We start from the raw sequence: 16,867 nt of genomic DNA on the forward strand, positions 1-16,867 counted from the left end.
CCATCTTTAATGTACATCTAGAAAGCGTCAAAGTTGGTCATTTCTCGCAATTTTTGCCTAAAAACTCACGTCTTTTTTCCACTTTATCCCCATTGGAAAGCACGATTGGAAAGAGAATTCAAACCATTTAATGTCGCATTAGACGAGCTCACACGAACACGCGGTAGTAAAACATGGCATCTCGCATCCTGGCAAACCTCCTGGTGATGGGTTCCGGCGCGGTCTTCCGAGCGATGTCACAAGCGTGGCAAAAAGCGTTGGAAAATGCGCGGAAATCCGGCGTCACCGCGGAAACGGCGAAAGAGGCGGTGAACAAGTCAAAGTCGTCTCTGAGCGCGATGATGCCGATCGAAGAGGCGAGGAAAGTCCTCGATGTAACCGAACACGCGACGAAAGATGAAATGCTACAGAAGTTTCAAACGATGTTTCGTAAGAACGAAGGGGTCTCGTTTTACGTGCAGAGTAAATTGGTCAGGGCGAAAGAGCAGTTAGGGAAAACGCAGTTCGGGATGGAGGAAGAGGAATGGTCCAGAGATCCAAGAGAAGAAGAGACTAAAGAAAACAAAGAAGAAAAAGAAAAGAAACTGGACGAAGGGAACGGTGGTGGTCACAGGACGGAAACGGAAACGAAAGAGAAGGAATCATCGTAACGAGCGGATTAGAGAGGCGAAACAACGCAATATTCGGGACGGAGAGGAAGAGAGGAGTGGTCCAGAGATAGATCCGAACAGAGAAGAAGAAGAAGTGGTGGTGGTAACACGACGACGAGACGAAAACGACGAGAGAAGGAATCGTAATAACGAGTAGAAATTGGCTAAAATCTGCGTGTGTACTATAGCACATATCATCTCCCGCAGCGAGTCTCGATTCGTATTCGCTTTGACTCTACTTTGTTGTAATTCAATTAATTGCTCTCTCTCTCTCGTATACTCCATTAAAAACAACCACACAACATGAAGAAAACGAGAGAGAGAAGGAATCGTAATAACGAGCTGAAAAAGGCGGTCTATATCGTCTCGCGTTTGCGTCTCGTCTCGTATTCACTTTGTAAGTCAATTACTTGCTCTCTCTGCTCCATTAAAAACAATATGCTTCGGAGTCCTTTTTATTGAACGAGAGAGCGAGCGAGAGAGACTGAGAGAGAGAGAGCAACATCAGAATGGCACTCGTGTCGACGAAACGGTCGCTGGCGATTGCTTTCCTTTGGCTCGCCGTCGCCTCCTTGTGCGGTCTGTTCGTCTCTCGCGTGGAACTCGATTTCGTGTTTACGAAGTTTCCCCGACGAAAAGAACTCTCACTACGTTCCGGAAAGGGAAAGGAAACGAAGGAGGAGACGATGAAAACGACGAAGAAACGTTCAGTCGACGACGACGATGACGATGGTGTTGGTGGTGATGAAAACAACCGTTCGGAAATGATGCGTTTTAAAGGCGGGAGAAACCGTCCTCAACCCCTACGACCAAAAGGTCAAGGAGAGGACGAGTCGAACGGGTTCGGGTGCGTTTCAATCGAAAACCTCTTTTTCGTTCGGGAGATGTGTTTACTCGACGTGAATATGGAAAACAGTGCAGAATATGAAGGGTACAAGAAGATGTCCGCGCGATTGACGGTTCGTAAGAAAATGAAGGACGACGATAAAGGCGGCTTTGAGTGGTCGTGCGGCGACTCGGTAAGAGTGGCATTCGAGACGTCGGACGCGTTGTTCGGGCCCGTGAATTCGCCGATTTTTGAGGAGAGAGAGGAAGAGAGTGGGGAGAAGGTGTGCGGGGAGTTTCCAGTGGAAGCGATCGTCCCGAGGGAAGGCGAACAGTATCGAGGTATTCGGGCGAAAGTGTGGTTGTTGCACGTGGACGGCGAAGGCCTCCAAGATCCGGTGAAAGAGAAGCCGTTTCCGGAGAATTTAATGGCAAAGGCAAATAATTGTCCGCCGTGCGATGGGCCAATCGTGTATAATATTAGGAGGACGTTTCCGGGGAAAGTATACGTGGACGAGAAGGACTATTTCGTGAGCGAAAACATGGAGGAGGATGTAGGCGCAGGCGAGAACGTGTTGGAAGACGCCGCGGGATTTACCAAATCCTATAAGAATACCAAAGAAGACGAATCGACGCACGGGTGGTACAAGATGGAAGCGTATAATGAGCGTCACGAGAATCCATCAGAGGAACTCGCTTGGAAGCGGGAAGGTTCGAAGATTCCTTTTTGTACAAACGGCGACGGCGCCGGAAGGTGGGTGTTTTCCAAGAAAATGTACCGAACGCAAAGCGAAGAAGACGCTTTAGAGTGGCGGTATTACGGGTGCAAAATTAAACACGTATCAGGATTGAAATTGAATAGATGCTTAGAAAAAGTTGGACCGGTTAAGTTTGCCGGCGAGAGTACTTTAGGACACGTATACGAGGCGTTTCTGCAACATTTGAACAAGACGGAATATTTTTGGCCTACGAGACACGATTTAGACGCCAGAAAAGTTTACGGAAGGTTAGATTTACTTCGCGCGCAGAACGATCACAGCGATTTTCACGGCATAGATATGGTGAACAAAAACCTATTCGACGAAATTCATAACCACAAACGCACGGCAAACGTGAAATTCGAAAACGTGGTGATTCTACAAGGCGCGAACGACGCCGCGAGGTATTCGATTGAAAAGTTTAGAGAGAAGATGAAAACTTTCGTAGAAACCGTGGTGAGATACCGCGAAACGAGCAACGAGAGCGAACAGGTTCGGTTGAAGCGTTTAGTGTGGGTGACTGCACCGACGAGACAATATAAATCGAGCAGCGGACCCGGTGATAGCATGTGCCCGAACGGATCGTCCTCGGAATCGATGCGAACGTGTAGCGCGGGAAACAGCGGACAAGCCCACACGGACGTCGGTACGACGAGATGGCACGGCATCGAGAGCGGTACAGACGCGAATGTACCGCCGAACTTGTACGGTACGCACGAACGAAGACAACTGTTGAACCAAATAGCAAAGAAGATGCTTCGAGAGAACGAAAAGATGTTGGCGGATGAGGTGTACATCGTCGATTACGAAAGTTTGACGGCGGCGTTGCCGTCGGATTATAACTACGACGGTGAACATTGGGGATGCCCGTGGCGAAGCTGGGAAAATAGAAGAGGATCAGGATACAGCTGTAAAGGCTTAGCGAACGTCGTGGTGTCGAATATCATTAGTCATTTTCTAGGATGCAAAGATTTGCATCTTTGATCTTTCCCTCGTGTCGAGGTTCTTGAAAAAACATTCTGATTAATCGGTACTAAAACCGAACAATACAAACTCGGTTCGCAAAAACTCGATGCGTTTAGCTGCAATCTCGAAACTCTCTAAATGATTTGTTCTCAACTCTGTCGCAATTTTTTGCGTCAACTCGGCGGTGATTCCCGGAATAAATATAGACGAGTTAGTCGCGCAAAACTCTCCGGCGCGCGCGTCGTCTTCGTTCTCGTTACATTTTTTCAAAACGTCAATCGCACCTTCTCGCACCGCCAAAAGTAAACCATCCATCGCGTCAATTACGGGTTTAAGCGACTGCTTCAGCTCGTTTTTATCCGCGCTCTCAAAAATCTTACCTTCAATCATTAAAAGTAAAGCGTTGCACGAAACGGTCAACACGTGCGATGCTACGTACGACGTCGTAGGGACGATACCGTCCAGAGCGAATTTTATGGAGTTTGGCAAATGCTTATTGGATGCGATCGCGCGTATATCTTCCGAGAGATGACGCGAGCAACCAATAACGATGCGTGAAATGGCATCGAATGTGCTCGTAGCTGATGTATTTCGGATGATTGCTTGGATGAACGTTTCGTTGAACGCAAACACGTTCGTTCGCGTCCACGATGAAGAGGCTTCTCCATCCTCCTCTTTTGCTTCTCGCCCCGAGGCTGAATTTTTTCCCACGCGGTGTTCGAACATCTCGCGAATCGTCTGTTTTCGTCGCTCGGCGGTGTTTTCTTCACACGAACCCAGAGATGCAACCGAGAAATACGCGAGGGATTCGAGTAGATGATTTCTCGTCCACTCGTCCCTGTACGACGCATTATTCGTAGCGCAAGAATTCTGTGCTAGAAACCACGAAGGCGCCGCGAGCGCTGGTGCGCTTAAGTGCGGAGGTAACCACGAACTGTTCGTTCCCGTCGCATCGTCCGTGTATGTAAAGCAAAGGTTTTTCCACAGATACAGCATGTTCATTTCGTGCTGTTCCTCTACGTCCCCGTTCCCGATGCAAAGTATGCCGTTTGAGCAATTTTGCGATGCCACAGCAAACTGCTTCGTTACGTGGTCGAATCTCTTCTTCACTTTCAGATTAAACTCTTCTTTGTCTGTTATATCAACATCGAGACCAGCGTGTTCGATTAGACCCATATCGTGCAGATATATCGACCGAAATTTTGAGCTAATCGCGTCCATTTGACTAAACGCGAACGAACGCTTCAACGTATCGCGAAACCTCGTAAATTCCAACGCTTTATCGAACGCCTCGTATCGCAAAGCCTTGGCGAATGATTCTCCAATGTCGACATCTGATTGTTGTTGTAAACTCTCGCACTTTAAGCGAATTTCGTGAAACTTTTCCATACTCACGCTGTTGCCATCGAGCGCGGGAACGACGTGATGGAATAAACTCGCCATTTGTATATTTTTGGCATCCAGAAACGCAAACGTATCGAGCATGGACCGCGACGCGCCAAGCAGACAGCTCGAAGCTATTTCGTCGAACAATGCCTCCGCGTTATGTTTTGAACGCTGCAAAACTCGTTTTGAGAGCGCTTTCGCGCACACGAGAAACATTACAGCTCGTGAATGGCATTCGATGATTTCAGATTTGAGCGCGGAGCGGCTTGGTTTCAAATTTAAGCACGAAGCCGCTTCGGCGACCAGTGCGTGCGTGGCGTAAACTCCAAGAACATCTCGCGGTGTCCACTCTCGCGAATCGAGCGATTCGACGAGTGTTTCGCACTTTTCAAATCGTTCCATGAAAATTCTTGCGCGATTTTGGCCAGAGCAATCTTTGTAAACCAGCGGCGGCGAATAACAATTCTTTTGCTTGGTCACCCAAGCGGTATCTATCTCATCCCTCGAAATATCCGCTATGAGGACACGACACGCTGCTTCAACTCGTAACGCGTCCATCGCGTCTTTCTTCTTCAGTTCTTTGTCATCATCATCATCATCATTTTTGTCATAATACGCATCCAAAGAAGCAGCGGCGACGTCTCTGCGTTTCGCTAATCTTTCCCGACAGCCCTGAATCGCCTCAGCGTTGCCACAGTCCATGAGCGCTTGCATAAAGGTGCGAAGCTCTCTCGCACAACTCGTCCACGATGCAAAGGCGTCGACATACTCGGCTATTGATTCAAAAAGTATTTGTGCGTTCTTGACGTTCTTCTTTCGAGAGAGATTTTGACGCGCGGCTTCGAGAACGGCGAGGTACGGTCCTCTGCCTACGACTTTCGCACCGCCGTTCGCTTCTGACTTGGCTCTTAACGCAAATGCAAACGCCATCGTTCTACTATCACTACTACTACTACTATCTTCACTGAGGCCTAGCTTTGCGAGGTGCGCGATTGCGTCGTCTACGTTCCCTTCTTTTCCGTCTTCGAGCTCGGCGAGTAATTCGATGGCGTTTACGATAGCAATCCAATCGTCCGGTGCGAGGTCAATAATATCCACGTTATACTGAAACGCTTTTAATTTTGCGTCATCTAAGGACGCGTATAAGTCTGCGAGCAAACGCAACCGTTCCAAAGGTGAACTTTTCGCGAAACATTTTTGACCAACCTCGCTCTCGAGAAACGCGACGGCTATTTTTCTATTCGCGTCGCCTTTCGGGTACTCTCTCCGTCTCCTCTTACTATCGTTACTAATACTATCACTACTATAAATATCCTCATCCTCTTCATCCTCTTCAAACCCAACGTCCGCGCACATTAATGCCGTCACGTACGCCCTCGCGTTCTCGCTCGTCAAATCCCTCTCTTGATTATCGTACTCGCTCGTCTTCAAGCTTTTATACATCCTCTGAAACATCGCCTTCCCCAACTCTCCGGACAACTTCTTCTTCTTCTTTCTCTCCTTTTCTTTCTCCTCCTCGCTCGCAACGATGTGCCTTTCTCCGTCTTCCTCCTCCCTCTCCTCTCCGCGCCACGTTTTCTTTTGCATCCCAATCGCTAAACTCATCGTCGCCGCGGCGCGCGTCCCTCCCGTCCCGGTATGCGGCTTCAACCGTTGCAACTTCACCGCGTACGTCTTCGCTTTTTCCAAATCCCACTTCTTTACCATCACGTTTTGTAATTCCTCGAGAATGTCGCAATTCCCCGGATCTTTCTCGTGTTGTTTCTGAACGACCAAATATTCGTTCTCCTCGTCCCCGATGGACTTGTAAAAAATGCTCAACACTCGTAAACTTTGCGCGACTGTCGGACCGAAATCGGTTTCCAGATTTTCCTCCTCATCGATCCTTTTCATCACCGTCACGCACGCTCTCGTCGCCTCCTCGAACGCAGTCTCCTCTTCCTCGCTCACGCGGAGCATCGCTAAAGCTTTCACGCACGAAAACAGCGAGACGGATGGGAACTGCTTCGAGGCTTTCGAGCACAAGGAGACGCATTCTTTCGCTTTCGACGGCTCGTCGACGACGTCGTAGATTTGGTGCAACGTTTTGTTTAACGCATTGAAAGAATTCATACTTCTTCTTCCGTCGATATAAACACCAACACCAACAGGTTTTGCTTTCCAAACGAGACGACGCGAGAGAAGAAACAAAGCGCGAGTGAGATGAGTTGTTGCGGAGTAAAATATCAAGAATTCCAATCAACTGTCCAAGAAAAGAAAAGAAAAAAAGCAAAAAAGCGTTGAAAATACACAAGACGCATGTGAGATGCATAAAGACTTCATTAGTAAAAAGATCTCGCGCTCTCTCGAATACTACTACGAATAACAACAACAACAACAATGTCCAAAGCGTTCAACACAAACTTCATCAAATGTGTCTTCGTCGCCGTTCTTTTCGGGTTTCTCTTCCAACTGCGCGAGATCGCGGCGGAATACCAGTGTCCGAGTTTTGGTGCGTGGTTTTTTTTTGTCGTCCAAGACTTATGTGTCAACAACGTTCTCGAGATGTTCCCGACCAACCACGGAGGACGGATTTGATTGGTTCTCGATGAACCTATCCGCAGGAACGGCGTGAAATGTTAACACGTGTTTCTCTCTCTCTCTCTTTTATAACAGATCCGGCGCAGTTGGAGCAACTCGCGATGCAATGCCTGGAAGATCCGGACGGTTTGTGCGGCGACATGTGCGTGAAAGCGATAACGTCTTCGGCGGCGAACCCGCAGGTGGCGAACGTGAAAGTGCCGTGCACCGGGGGCGTCGATGGACTCATCGAAAACGTTTTGAAAAAGTGTACCGAAGAGCTCGGCGCGCCCTTCGATCCTTGCGGCGGGAAAACGAAGAAGGCGATCATCGACGCGAGCGCGAAGATTAAGTGCGAAGAAGGCGGCGTGCTCGCCGATTACTAAGAAGTTTAAACTTCTTCTTCTTTATTACTCTCTCATGTTAGCTGCGTTTCGTGTTGCTATTACAAAAATATTTTCTAGGTATATAAACAAACTACTCCAAAACAAGTACACGCAGGATGAACGATGAGGATCGTCGTCGTCGTCGTCCAAGTTTACTTTTATCGCTTGGAGGAGAAAAAGTTTCCGAGCAAACCTCCTACTCCACCTTTAGCTTTGTTACTGCTGCTATTGCTAATCTTTTCCCCCGCGACGATCTCTTCGTCTTCGTCTTCGTCGAAAAACCCTTCTTCCCCTTCCTCGTACGACACGCTCGCGCTTTTCACTTTGACGATTTCCTTGTCTTTGTTTGAAATCGTTCGAAACGCTTTGCTCACGCCGTATTTTTGCAACTCTTCGCTCGCGACCATCCCGAGATACTGCTTCGCATCTTCGAGATTTTCCGGGTTGCCGTCTTCTTCGAACTCTCTCAATTGCGCTTCGGTGAACCCTCCGCTCTCGTCCGTGCCGCTTCGCGCGACTCGGAAAAGTAACCACGAACCGAACGAATCGTACGCCAAGGTACCGTCTGCGTTCACTTCCTGTCCCGTCGGGAACGGAATCAATCGATCGATTTTCTTCAAAAGAGACGGTCGGTTTAGCATAAACCGGTCGAATTTCGAAGTCATGGCGGATATTCGTCGTCTTGGAATCTTTTTCGTCAACAATCTGGCAAACTCCCAACCGGCTTGGTCGTTCGCGTCTAAAATCGCCCACGCCTCCGGGTCTCTAATCTTCGCTTCATTCGCGCGTCTCCATGCGCTCAGCGATTCGTTACTCGCGGTTAAATCTTTTCGTAACTTTTGCACGCCGGCATCCGTGCGTAAACTCTTAAAACATAATTGTAAATACATAATCCCTAACGAATACATGTCGAATCTATCCGGTAAATTCAACTGCCACAACACCGGCGAAAGCGCCAAAGCGATTGGCGGAAACGGCGCCTCGGGCGTTTGCGTGCTCATGATGTACTGTTCCGGCGCCGCATATCTCGGGTCGAATATGAATTGTTTTGGCACGTAGTTTACGCCGAAACGTAAATCCGCGCTCCCTCCAAAATCAATCAACTTGAACCGCTGCGTGTTTTCGTCGAAAATTAAATTCTCCGGCTTGACGTCTCTGTGAACAATCCCGGTCCCGTGCATTTGCACCAACAAATCCAAGCACTGACTCATTATCGCCCTGATCGTCGCCGCCGTTCTCTCCGGATCTCCAACTGCTAACGTTCTCGGATAACTCTCCTCGTCCGGAAACAAATACGGCTCCAAGTTATACGGAAAGTCCTTCTCCTTCATAAACTCAAACAACGTCCTCCCGCCTTCGTACTTCCACGCCAACCACAACGGCGGGTACGCCCCAGGCTTCGACGGCTCGCCTTGCCACGACCCAACGTACGGCGCGCACGCGTTCCACGCCGCGATCTGCATCCTTCGGTTCATCCACTCCTCCGCTTCCCCGTAATCGTCCGCTCTTTTCAACACGTACGGCTCTCCCGTTTCGTTATTCGTCGCGAAATACACCACCCCGAATCCGCCTTGGCCGAGTTTCGTCCCCAACGTAAAATCCTCCAAACTGTACTTTTTCCGCATTCGATCTTGTATCGGTTGCACGACGTAGTATTCCACGTACCCAGGTAACGCCCCGGGCGTGATGGAGAGGAAAATGAACAAGGTCGATAACAGCGCCGCGCCTTGCGCGGTGAACAAAGGTTTCAACTCCCTTCGTAATTCCGGATCTAACGTCGACCGGTAAATCATATCGCCGCAGTTCTGGACGGTGCACGGAAGCCCCACGCCGGTGGCGACGTCGAAGATGTGGGACATCTGTTGATGGATGTCTGAGGTGGTCAAATTTTCCATTCCTTCAATCATCATCCTCGTCGTCGTCGAAACGGATATCGACGACGCTGAAAACCGTCTCCGTCGTTTTTCGATGAAAATTTTGCGCACTTTTTTCTTCGATGATGATAAAGTTGTTGTTCGAGACGAACTTTTACGCGAAACGTGACGAGAGAATGCACAGGAGGAGGAAATGCGTTTTGCGAGACCGACCCCCATTTGATGCTTTTTTAAAACGAGAGAGAGAGCGTTCAGAGAGAGAAGTAATAAGTGTTCTTAAAATGAGGGAAAACTCGAGAGAAGGAAAGATACGATGGATAAAATTTAATTGTTGTGCAAAGCAAACAGTTTTGGTCAAACAAAAAAGAAAGCAAATCTCATTCCTGAAAAACGTCTCAATTTTTATTAGAGACGAATCGAAAGCGCGCGCATGAAGAACAACATCTCAAAACGAAACGTCACGAAAGAATACTGATGAGCAGCAGACGAAGAAAGAATCCACATCCGAAAAGAGCGGTGAACGCGAGGACGGTTTTGAAGGGAGAGAAAGAAGAACCAAATTTGGTGTTGTGTTCGAGGATTCCTGACGAGGACGATGATTTCAACGAGGCGAATCATCATCAGATACAAAAAGAAGAAGAAGAAGGAGAAGAGGACGAAGACGAAGAAGACGAAGAAGAGATAACTGTTAGGAAAGGAACGAAGAGAAAGAGAGGGCACGAGTGCGATGTTTGCGAGAAGGTGTTTCGATATCCATCCTACTTGGCCAGACACATGCGTACTCACACGAAAGACAAACCGTATGAATGTGATGTGTGCGAGAAGCGTTTTAGTCAATCTGGTCATTTGCAAGACCACGTGCGTATTCACACGAACGAGAAACCGTATGAATGTGATGTGTGCGATAAAGCTTTTCGTACATCTGGTGGTTTGACACAGCACAAGCGTATTCACACGAAGGAGAAACCGTACGAGTGTGATGTGTGCGAGATGCGTTTTCGTCATTCTTGTAATTTGCAAACGCACATGCGTATTCACACGAACGAGAAACCGTTTGAATGCGATGTGTGCGAGAAGCGTTTTCGTCAATCTGGTAGTTTGACACAGCACATGCGTATTCACACGAACGAGAAACCGTTTGAATGCGATGTGTGCGAGAAGAGATATCGTCAATTGAGTGGTTTAAAGTACCACATGCGCACTCAACATTAGCTCTCTTTCACAGTCCTCTGTAAACACATACATATACATCACATACTCAACGAATCAAACGAACTTTTACTCGCGCTTTCGCGTGTCTCGCGTTTTACAGCACATTTCACAAAGTTCCCGAAAATCGACACAAAACGCACAAATTTGCGCGTGAGATAGAGAACCACACGATAAAGATGACCACCACCGCGTTTGCGACCAAAACCGGGTCTTTCCTCTCCTCTTTGAAACATGCAGTTCAAATCGTCTCTCTGGCGCACGTGTTCAACGAAAACGTCTTCGAAGTGACCGCGTGCGTCGGTCCGAGCATGTTGCCGACGTTTAACCGCTTCGGGGATATCGTCCTCGTGGACAGACGAATCGATGTCGGGAAAGGCGACGTGGTCGTCTCTCGGTCGCCGACGAATCCGAAACACATGGTGTGTAAACGCGTCGTCGCCGTGGGAGGTGAGAGAGTGGAAAAGAAAGCGAGCGCGAGCGACGTTTCGAATCATCGACAGAGGAGAGAGGACTCGGAGGAGTTGTTCTTGGACGGCGAAGGGTGGAGCGGCTATCGGAAGTGGGACGAGATCAACAAAAAGACAAAGAAAAACAAAGAGTACGTGACGGTTCCGGATGGACACGTGTGGTTGCAAGGGGATAACGAAGGGAACTCGACGGATTCGAGAGATTACGGTGCGGTACCGATGGAGATGTTGCGAGGTCGCGTGTTCGCGAAAGTGTGGCCGATGCGCGAGCGCGGTTGGGTGGAAAGAGACGAACGGTACGCGTTGAGAGATGAGAAAGAGTAGTTTAGAGTAGAAAGTAGGAAATACAAGTAGTAATAGAGTTGTTCAAAGCAGCAATAGTAGAGAGAGATTTAGGTGACTCTACCAGTGTTACGTGTAATAATATAACAATATTTAGTATCCTTTCGATCGACGATGGTATAATTTATTTAAATTTTCGTTTGTTCGCACCCTAACAACGTCTTCAACAACTCGTACGCGACGAAACGGATGCTATTTTGCGGCACGACTTTCATCGTGTTTGCCGTCCACCCTCTAAAAAACCCTCTCGCGCCTTCGTCTCGCATGATCGTCGTCATCGCGTCCGCCATCCCGTTGTACGTTTTACCTTTCATTTGCATCCGTCTTCGAATGGTATCCAACGGGTAACACACCGTCGCGCTAAACGTTCCCGAGGCTCCACCGATGACCAAATTCGCCATTGGATCTTGCTTGATGTTCGCCCCGTCCCCGTAGTACATCTTCTTCGCCACGTCGTAACTGGCAAAGTTACACGCCGCGTACGGCGCGATCCCGGCCAACGTCGGGATCAAACCTTTATACAGCGCTCTCACGCCTTCCGTTCTATACACCACCGAAAATGCATTCACCATCCCTTTATACGGATGATTCGGTAAAGCTAATCGTAACCTAATCGTATCCAACGGATGCGTCAGCGCGGTCCCGGTCATCCCCGCCATCGCCCCGGCGAGAAGTCTTTCCTTCACCCCTAACTTGCCGTTTTCGTCTTGCAACTTGCTCTTGTAAAAATCGTTCGACGTCAACTGCGCCGCGGCATACGGTGCGACCCGAATGACGTTCACCCCGTTCCCTTTCCAAAACGACAAAATCCCTTCCTCTTTGTATATTTTCTTGAACGCTTGCCCGACTCCGGTGTACGCGGTGCCTTCGATCCCGGACGACGCCATCGCTTGCACTTGAAACAACAGCTTGATTCTATCTAAAGGCGCCGAGGCTGTTCTCGCGATGACCCCGGCGCCGCCACCGGCGGCGACCATCCTCGAACCGTCCAATGTTTTTTTCATTTGAGAGAATATGCCTCCGTCGTCCTTCTCGTTCGCGGAGTGTGCCGCTGCTGCACCCATCGTCGCGAAAGAAGAAGAAGATGATGAAGATGATGATGCTAATGCCGACCGGGAAGCGTCGCGGTCTCGATTCATTCCGTGTTTGCTTTATGTGTATATCAAATATATATATAAATACTCGCCGCAAAGAAAGGTCTCCTCGCAGAATAGAATAAAAGAAGCGCCTCCTCACAGAGCGCGTAATTCGTTCTCGTTCTCTTCGAAAGAAGTGAACGCGTTCGTTTTCCTTTTGTTGCGTTGCAGTCTTTATTAAACGAATAAAGATTATCCAGAGAGAGTCTACGCTTTAAGAAGAAAGTTGCTTTTTGTGGTTGTGTGAAGCTCAAAAAAGAGTACCCTTTATGCACTCAAGGGTACCCTTTAGGCACTCAGCGCCTGCTTTTTGAGTCCCCCTTACGCACTAAGAACTCAAAAAAAAGAGTAACCCTTTACGTACTTAAACCCTAAACACAAATTTATATACCCGCGGCAGGTGCGTTTCGCGTCACATTGCGTTTCGATACAAACGCACACACACACACATCACGCGCGCGCATCTTTGCGGGTCGTTCTCGAGAGAGAGAGAGAAGAACGAGAGAGTGGCGGAGAACAACAAAATGGCGTACGGGTCGCTTCCTTCTTTCGAAGACGACGACGAAAGAAGAAGCACATCATCCTCATCGCGTGCGCAGCGCGGGGAACGATCGCCCGACGAGGGACAAGAACACGAAGTTATGATCGCATCATCGGAAGTGAGATCCTCGGAGAAGACCAGAACGACAGGAAGGAAGAAATACGTCGCGATCGCAGTGGTTGGCGCGATGTGCGTCGCCGGCGTGTCGGCGGGGTCTTCGTCTTCTTCTCCCGCGAGATTACATCATCAGCTCGGAGATGAGGCCGCGGTTTTCACGGAGAGAAAGGAGCAAAATTTTCAGCCTTCGAAACTGGCGCGCGCTCGTGTCGCCATGGCCTCTCTCGGAAAGAAGAACAAACAAGATTGGCACTGGGAACACATCGGGAACGGGTATTACTGTCACAGCAACGCGAAGTACATTTGCGAGTTTTGGGGATCGCCGCCGCCTCCGGCGTATCCGTTTCCGCCGCAGATGCCGAATCCTCCGCCGCCGCCGAGTCCAGCGCCGCCGCCGATGAGTCCGGACGTGCCGTCACCACCGCCGCCACCGCATCCGATGCCACCGCCGTTGTGCGCGAGCGAAGCGTTTAACGAAGATTCGTGCACGGACGAAGTTGTTGTGAAGAAGTGCACGAGTAAAGTGAGCGAAAATAACAACAATAACAACAACAACGCCGACGCCAAGGCGACGCCTCAATTAGGCGAGGAGAAGTGCGAAGACGTGAAAGTCCCGGTGTTGGGGTATTGTTCCATGCAATCCGCGTTGCACAAAATTCAGTGTCAAGTGGACCAGACACCGTCGGCGCACTTGGCGCAGTCGTTGGAAAACTTGTGCACGGAATTGCCGGCGAAGATTGACGCCGTCGCGAACTTTACGATGTCTAGAATGTTCCCGACCGATCCGAACGTTTTAGCGGAAGCGTTCAACTCGAGATTCGCAGCATCTGCTACGGCCTCGTTGGGTGGTTCATCTTCTTCTCCGTCGTTAATCGGCGCTGAAGAAATGTTGGACATTTTCGATCCGGATAACGAACACGTGTTCAGAGACTCTATTCGTAAACTGTTGCGAGGCGAGCCCGGGGTCGCGGACAAGAACAGCAAAGGTCACGAGATTGCCCCGTTGGGTCGCTCAGCGCACCAGTTGGGCGAGCAAGCGTTGATTGCCACCTTGGGCGGCAGAGAAACGTGCTTCTCTGTCCCGGTGGATACGTTCCCGCACCACGAAATGTCCGGTCAATTCGAAATGGAATGGCCGCAAAAGTTGCACGCTTCTGAGTATCGCCCGTCGATGTTCCGAGCGCAATTGTTGTCCCCGGAATTCGTTTCGTGCATCACGATGAATAAGTTTGAGATTCCGATGGAAGTCGCGCGAGGTATCGTGGACACGTACCGGACGTACTTCAAACCAATCATAACCAAATCGTTGGCGCAAGTCAACGACGCGACGTGCGGGAACAACAACCAAATGGGAAGATCGTCTAGAATGGGTAAAAATGAAGCGTCGCAATCGAAAGATTCTATCGAAAAGATTAAAGCGTTTACCGAGGAAGGTTTGGCCGGCGCCGCGAAGAAGAAGACGGTGGTCGGACGAAGTTTGTTGAGCAGCAGTTTAGAAGAGAAAACGAAGCCAAAGACGTACTTAAGAACGACGACGCAAATTCCAACCGTAGATTTGAGAGGTGCGGCGGATATTATCCAACGCGAAGCGAACATGGGCGGTTCCGTTGACCACGCTTCGTTGGTCGAGGAACGCATCATGTTGAAGATCAACAACTTGCGCGCGCAGTTTCAAAAGGACCCGTTGCAAGACAAAGCGTTCACCCAGAAGAAAAAATCCGAGGCTGAGAAGAAACACTCCTCCAGATCTCTTTTGAACGTGGATAATTACAACGAAGCCATGGAATCTGCGAGAATGTCCTTTACGAACGCGTTGAAGAACACGAGAAACGTCGATTACGAAGCTGAATTGGCGACGTCTATCAACTTCAAAGCGTCCTTCAAAGCCGCGAACACCATGTTCAAACACGGCGATTTATTCGATTTGACGGATACTGGACCACCGGTGATTAACAAAGAAGAGATGATCTCCTTGGGCGTGCCGGGCGTGTACATGAAGACCAACTTAGCGGCGAGGTTCCGCATGCCGTATTACTTCAAAGCAGACGTGCCGGGTGAAATCAACTTCCACGTCAAGGGTGACGTGCGCTATAAAATTAAGGTTTCCAACAATACCGCCGCGGTAGAGTTCTTAGGATCTACGATTCAAGCCGATCCGGAAGATATCACGTCCTCCGTCGTCGGATCCTTGCAACTCGGCACTTCGGTACGTTTGGACGAGTTCGTCACCGCCGTGTGCGTCGGCGACTTGTGCACCGGCCCGATGTTGGCCATGCAACAAGACGCCTACGTTGGCTTTGATACGTTCGATACGAACGGCGAAGTCTCCTCCGAGGATGAAACGCCGACGTGTTACGAAGGACCGGGTGGGCTCGAAACCACCTTTGTGGAGTGGGATTACGACGCGTCCGCAAAGGCGCAGTGCGTGGCGTCCGCCGACGGTGCCGCCAAGGGTGTCGGTTCGTACTTGCAAGTGCCGAAATCGCCGATGGGTGTGTACATGACCACTTTGAACGGTCAAGCACAATCTATCTGGCACGATTACCACTTAGACTCTGGAGATGGACACTTCTTCATGGATGAATTGTTCCACACGTGCGCCAAGGAGGACGATCCGGACACGTACGTCGACGCGTGCGATGCGGCGTATTTGGGTGAATTGCCGATGAAACCGACAAAGTCGGCGAGAAAAGCAGCCAAGCTGGCCATGAAGCACCATCGCGCGCACAGTAGCACGTTGAAGAACGTGAACGTGCCGAAACCGACGCCTGTCGCGCAAGTCGCCAAACCGGCGGCTGTCGCGCAAGCCAAGCCAGCTGCGGTATCTAAGCCATCTGCTGCGCAACAACAACAAGCGAAGCCTGTTGTGGTCGCGGCCGCGACGACTGTCAAGCCTGCTGCTGCTGCTGCTACCAAAACGCCAACCGTCGTGACTGCCAAGGCGGCGCCGGTTCGACCAGACGGCGTCTACGAAAAGAAACCGGACGGCATGATGCGCTTAGTCGCCACCGAGCGTAAAACGCCCGAGCAAGAGCTCGCGGAAAAGAAGAATGCGGAAGAAGCGAAGAAAGCTGCCGAAACTAAAGTTGCCGCCGCGGAGAAGAAAGTGCAAGATGCGAAAAACGCCGCGGATGTCAAAAAAGCCAACGTGCAAAGCAAAATCGCAGCGGACCAAGTGAACGCGGCGACGAAAGTGATGAACGACGTCAGGCAGCAACAGCAAAAGCAGCAGCAGCAGCAAAAGCAGCAACAGCAACAACCAAAACAACAACTCAAACAACAGCAATCAAACAACAACATCAAAATGACTCCAATCAACGAAGAAGCGAAGAACCTCGAAAAACGATTAGACTCCATCGAAGCTTCGATGGGCCGCGAAGAACTCGAAAAGAACTTACAAGCGGAAAAGTTAGCGAGAGGTATCGCCATCCCGGATCTTCCCACCGCTACGACTCCTAAAGTCGCCTCCGCGACGAAGAAGCCAACCCAAGCGAAGAAACCAACAACATCATCCGTGATTTCCGAAATTTCCATCGACGACATCGCGGCTGAAATCGCGGACGAGGCGAGCATGGAAGGCGCGTAACGCGTAAAAGAAAAATGTACAAGAGTGAAAGAGCGGGAAAGTGTTATTTTTAGTTTGAGATA

The 16,867-nt window shown here is 49.7% G+C and overlaps 9 protein-coding genes across 9 annotated transcripts; 6 read left to right on the forward strand and 3 right to left on the reverse strand.

The window, feature by feature from the left end:
• Positions 1-173: 173 nt before the first annotated feature.
• Bathy11g01530 (predicted protein) lies at positions 174-650 on the forward strand (the record flags this gene model as incomplete). The annotated part of the gene is made up of 1 exon (XM_007510115.1): positions 174-650. The coding sequence occupies one exon, from the start codon at positions 174-176 to the stop codon at positions 648-650; it is 477 nt and encodes a 158-aa protein (XP_007510177.1).
• Positions 651-1,159: 509 nt separating this feature from the next.
• Bathy11g01540 (unknown protein) lies at positions 1,160-3,217 on the forward strand (the record flags this gene model as incomplete). The annotated part of the gene is made up of 1 exon (XM_007510295.1): positions 1,160-3,217. The coding sequence occupies one exon, from the start codon at positions 1,160-1,162 to the stop codon at positions 3,215-3,217; it is 2,058 nt and encodes a 685-aa protein (XP_007510357.1).
• Positions 3,218-3,410: 193 nt separating this feature from the next.
• On the reverse strand, positions 3,411-6,697 carry Bathy11g01550 (predicted protein; the record flags this gene model as incomplete). The annotated part of the gene is made up of 2 exons (XM_007510293.1): positions 3,411-3,424; positions 3,484-6,697. 2 exons carry the CDS (start codon positions 6,695-6,697, stop codon positions 3,411-3,413), a joined length of 3,228 nt encoding a protein of 1,075 aa, XP_007510355.1.
• Positions 6,698-7,200: 503 nt separating this feature from the next.
• Positions 7,201-7,530, forward strand: Bathy11g01560 (unnamed protein product; the record flags this gene model as incomplete). Its single annotated transcript, XM_007510173.1, has 1 exon — positions 7,201-7,530. One exon carries the CDS (start codon positions 7,201-7,203, stop codon positions 7,528-7,530), a length of 330 nt encoding a protein of 109 aa, XP_007510235.1.
• A 158-nt stretch (positions 7,531-7,688) lies between these two features.
• On the reverse strand, positions 7,689-9,623 carry Bathy11g01570 (predicted protein; the record flags this gene model as incomplete). Its single annotated transcript, XM_007510100.1, has 1 exon — positions 7,689-9,623. One exon carries the CDS (start codon positions 9,621-9,623, stop codon positions 7,689-7,691), a length of 1,935 nt encoding a protein of 644 aa, XP_007510162.1.
• Positions 9,624-9,878: 255 nt separating this feature from the next.
• On the forward strand, positions 9,879-10,616 carry Bathy11g01580 (the record flags this gene model as incomplete). Its single annotated transcript, XM_007510179.1, has 1 exon — positions 9,879-10,616. One exon carries the CDS (start codon positions 9,879-9,881, stop codon positions 10,614-10,616), a length of 738 nt encoding a protein of 245 aa, XP_007510241.1.
• Positions 10,617-10,792: 176 nt separating this feature from the next.
• Positions 10,793-11,407, forward strand: Bathy11g01590 (predicted protein; the record flags this gene model as incomplete). Its single annotated transcript, XM_007510288.1, has 1 exon — positions 10,793-11,407. One exon carries the CDS (start codon positions 10,793-10,795, stop codon positions 11,405-11,407), a length of 615 nt encoding a protein of 204 aa, XP_007510350.1.
• A 146-nt stretch (positions 11,408-11,553) lies between these two features.
• On the reverse strand, positions 11,554-12,489 carry Bathy11g01600 (predicted protein; the record flags this gene model as incomplete). Its single annotated transcript, XM_007510348.1, has 1 exon — positions 11,554-12,489. The coding sequence occupies one exon, from the start codon at positions 12,487-12,489 to the stop codon at positions 11,554-11,556; it is 936 nt and encodes a 311-aa protein (XP_007510410.1).
• Positions 12,490-13,085: 596 nt separating this feature from the next.
• On the forward strand, positions 13,086-16,805 carry Bathy11g01610 (predicted protein; the record flags this gene model as incomplete). The annotated part of the gene is made up of 1 exon (XM_007510169.1): positions 13,086-16,805. The coding sequence occupies one exon, from the start codon at positions 13,086-13,088 to the stop codon at positions 16,803-16,805; it is 3,720 nt and encodes a 1,239-aa protein (XP_007510231.1).
• Positions 16,806-16,867: the final 62 nt, after the last annotated feature.

The sequence above is a fragment of the Bathycoccus prasinos genome (assembly GCF_002220235.1).
Source record: "Bathycoccus prasinos genomic : Chromosome_11".
Taxonomy (NCBI): Eukaryota; Viridiplantae; Chlorophyta; class Mamiellophyceae; order Mamiellales; family Bathycoccaceae; genus Bathycoccus; species Bathycoccus prasinos.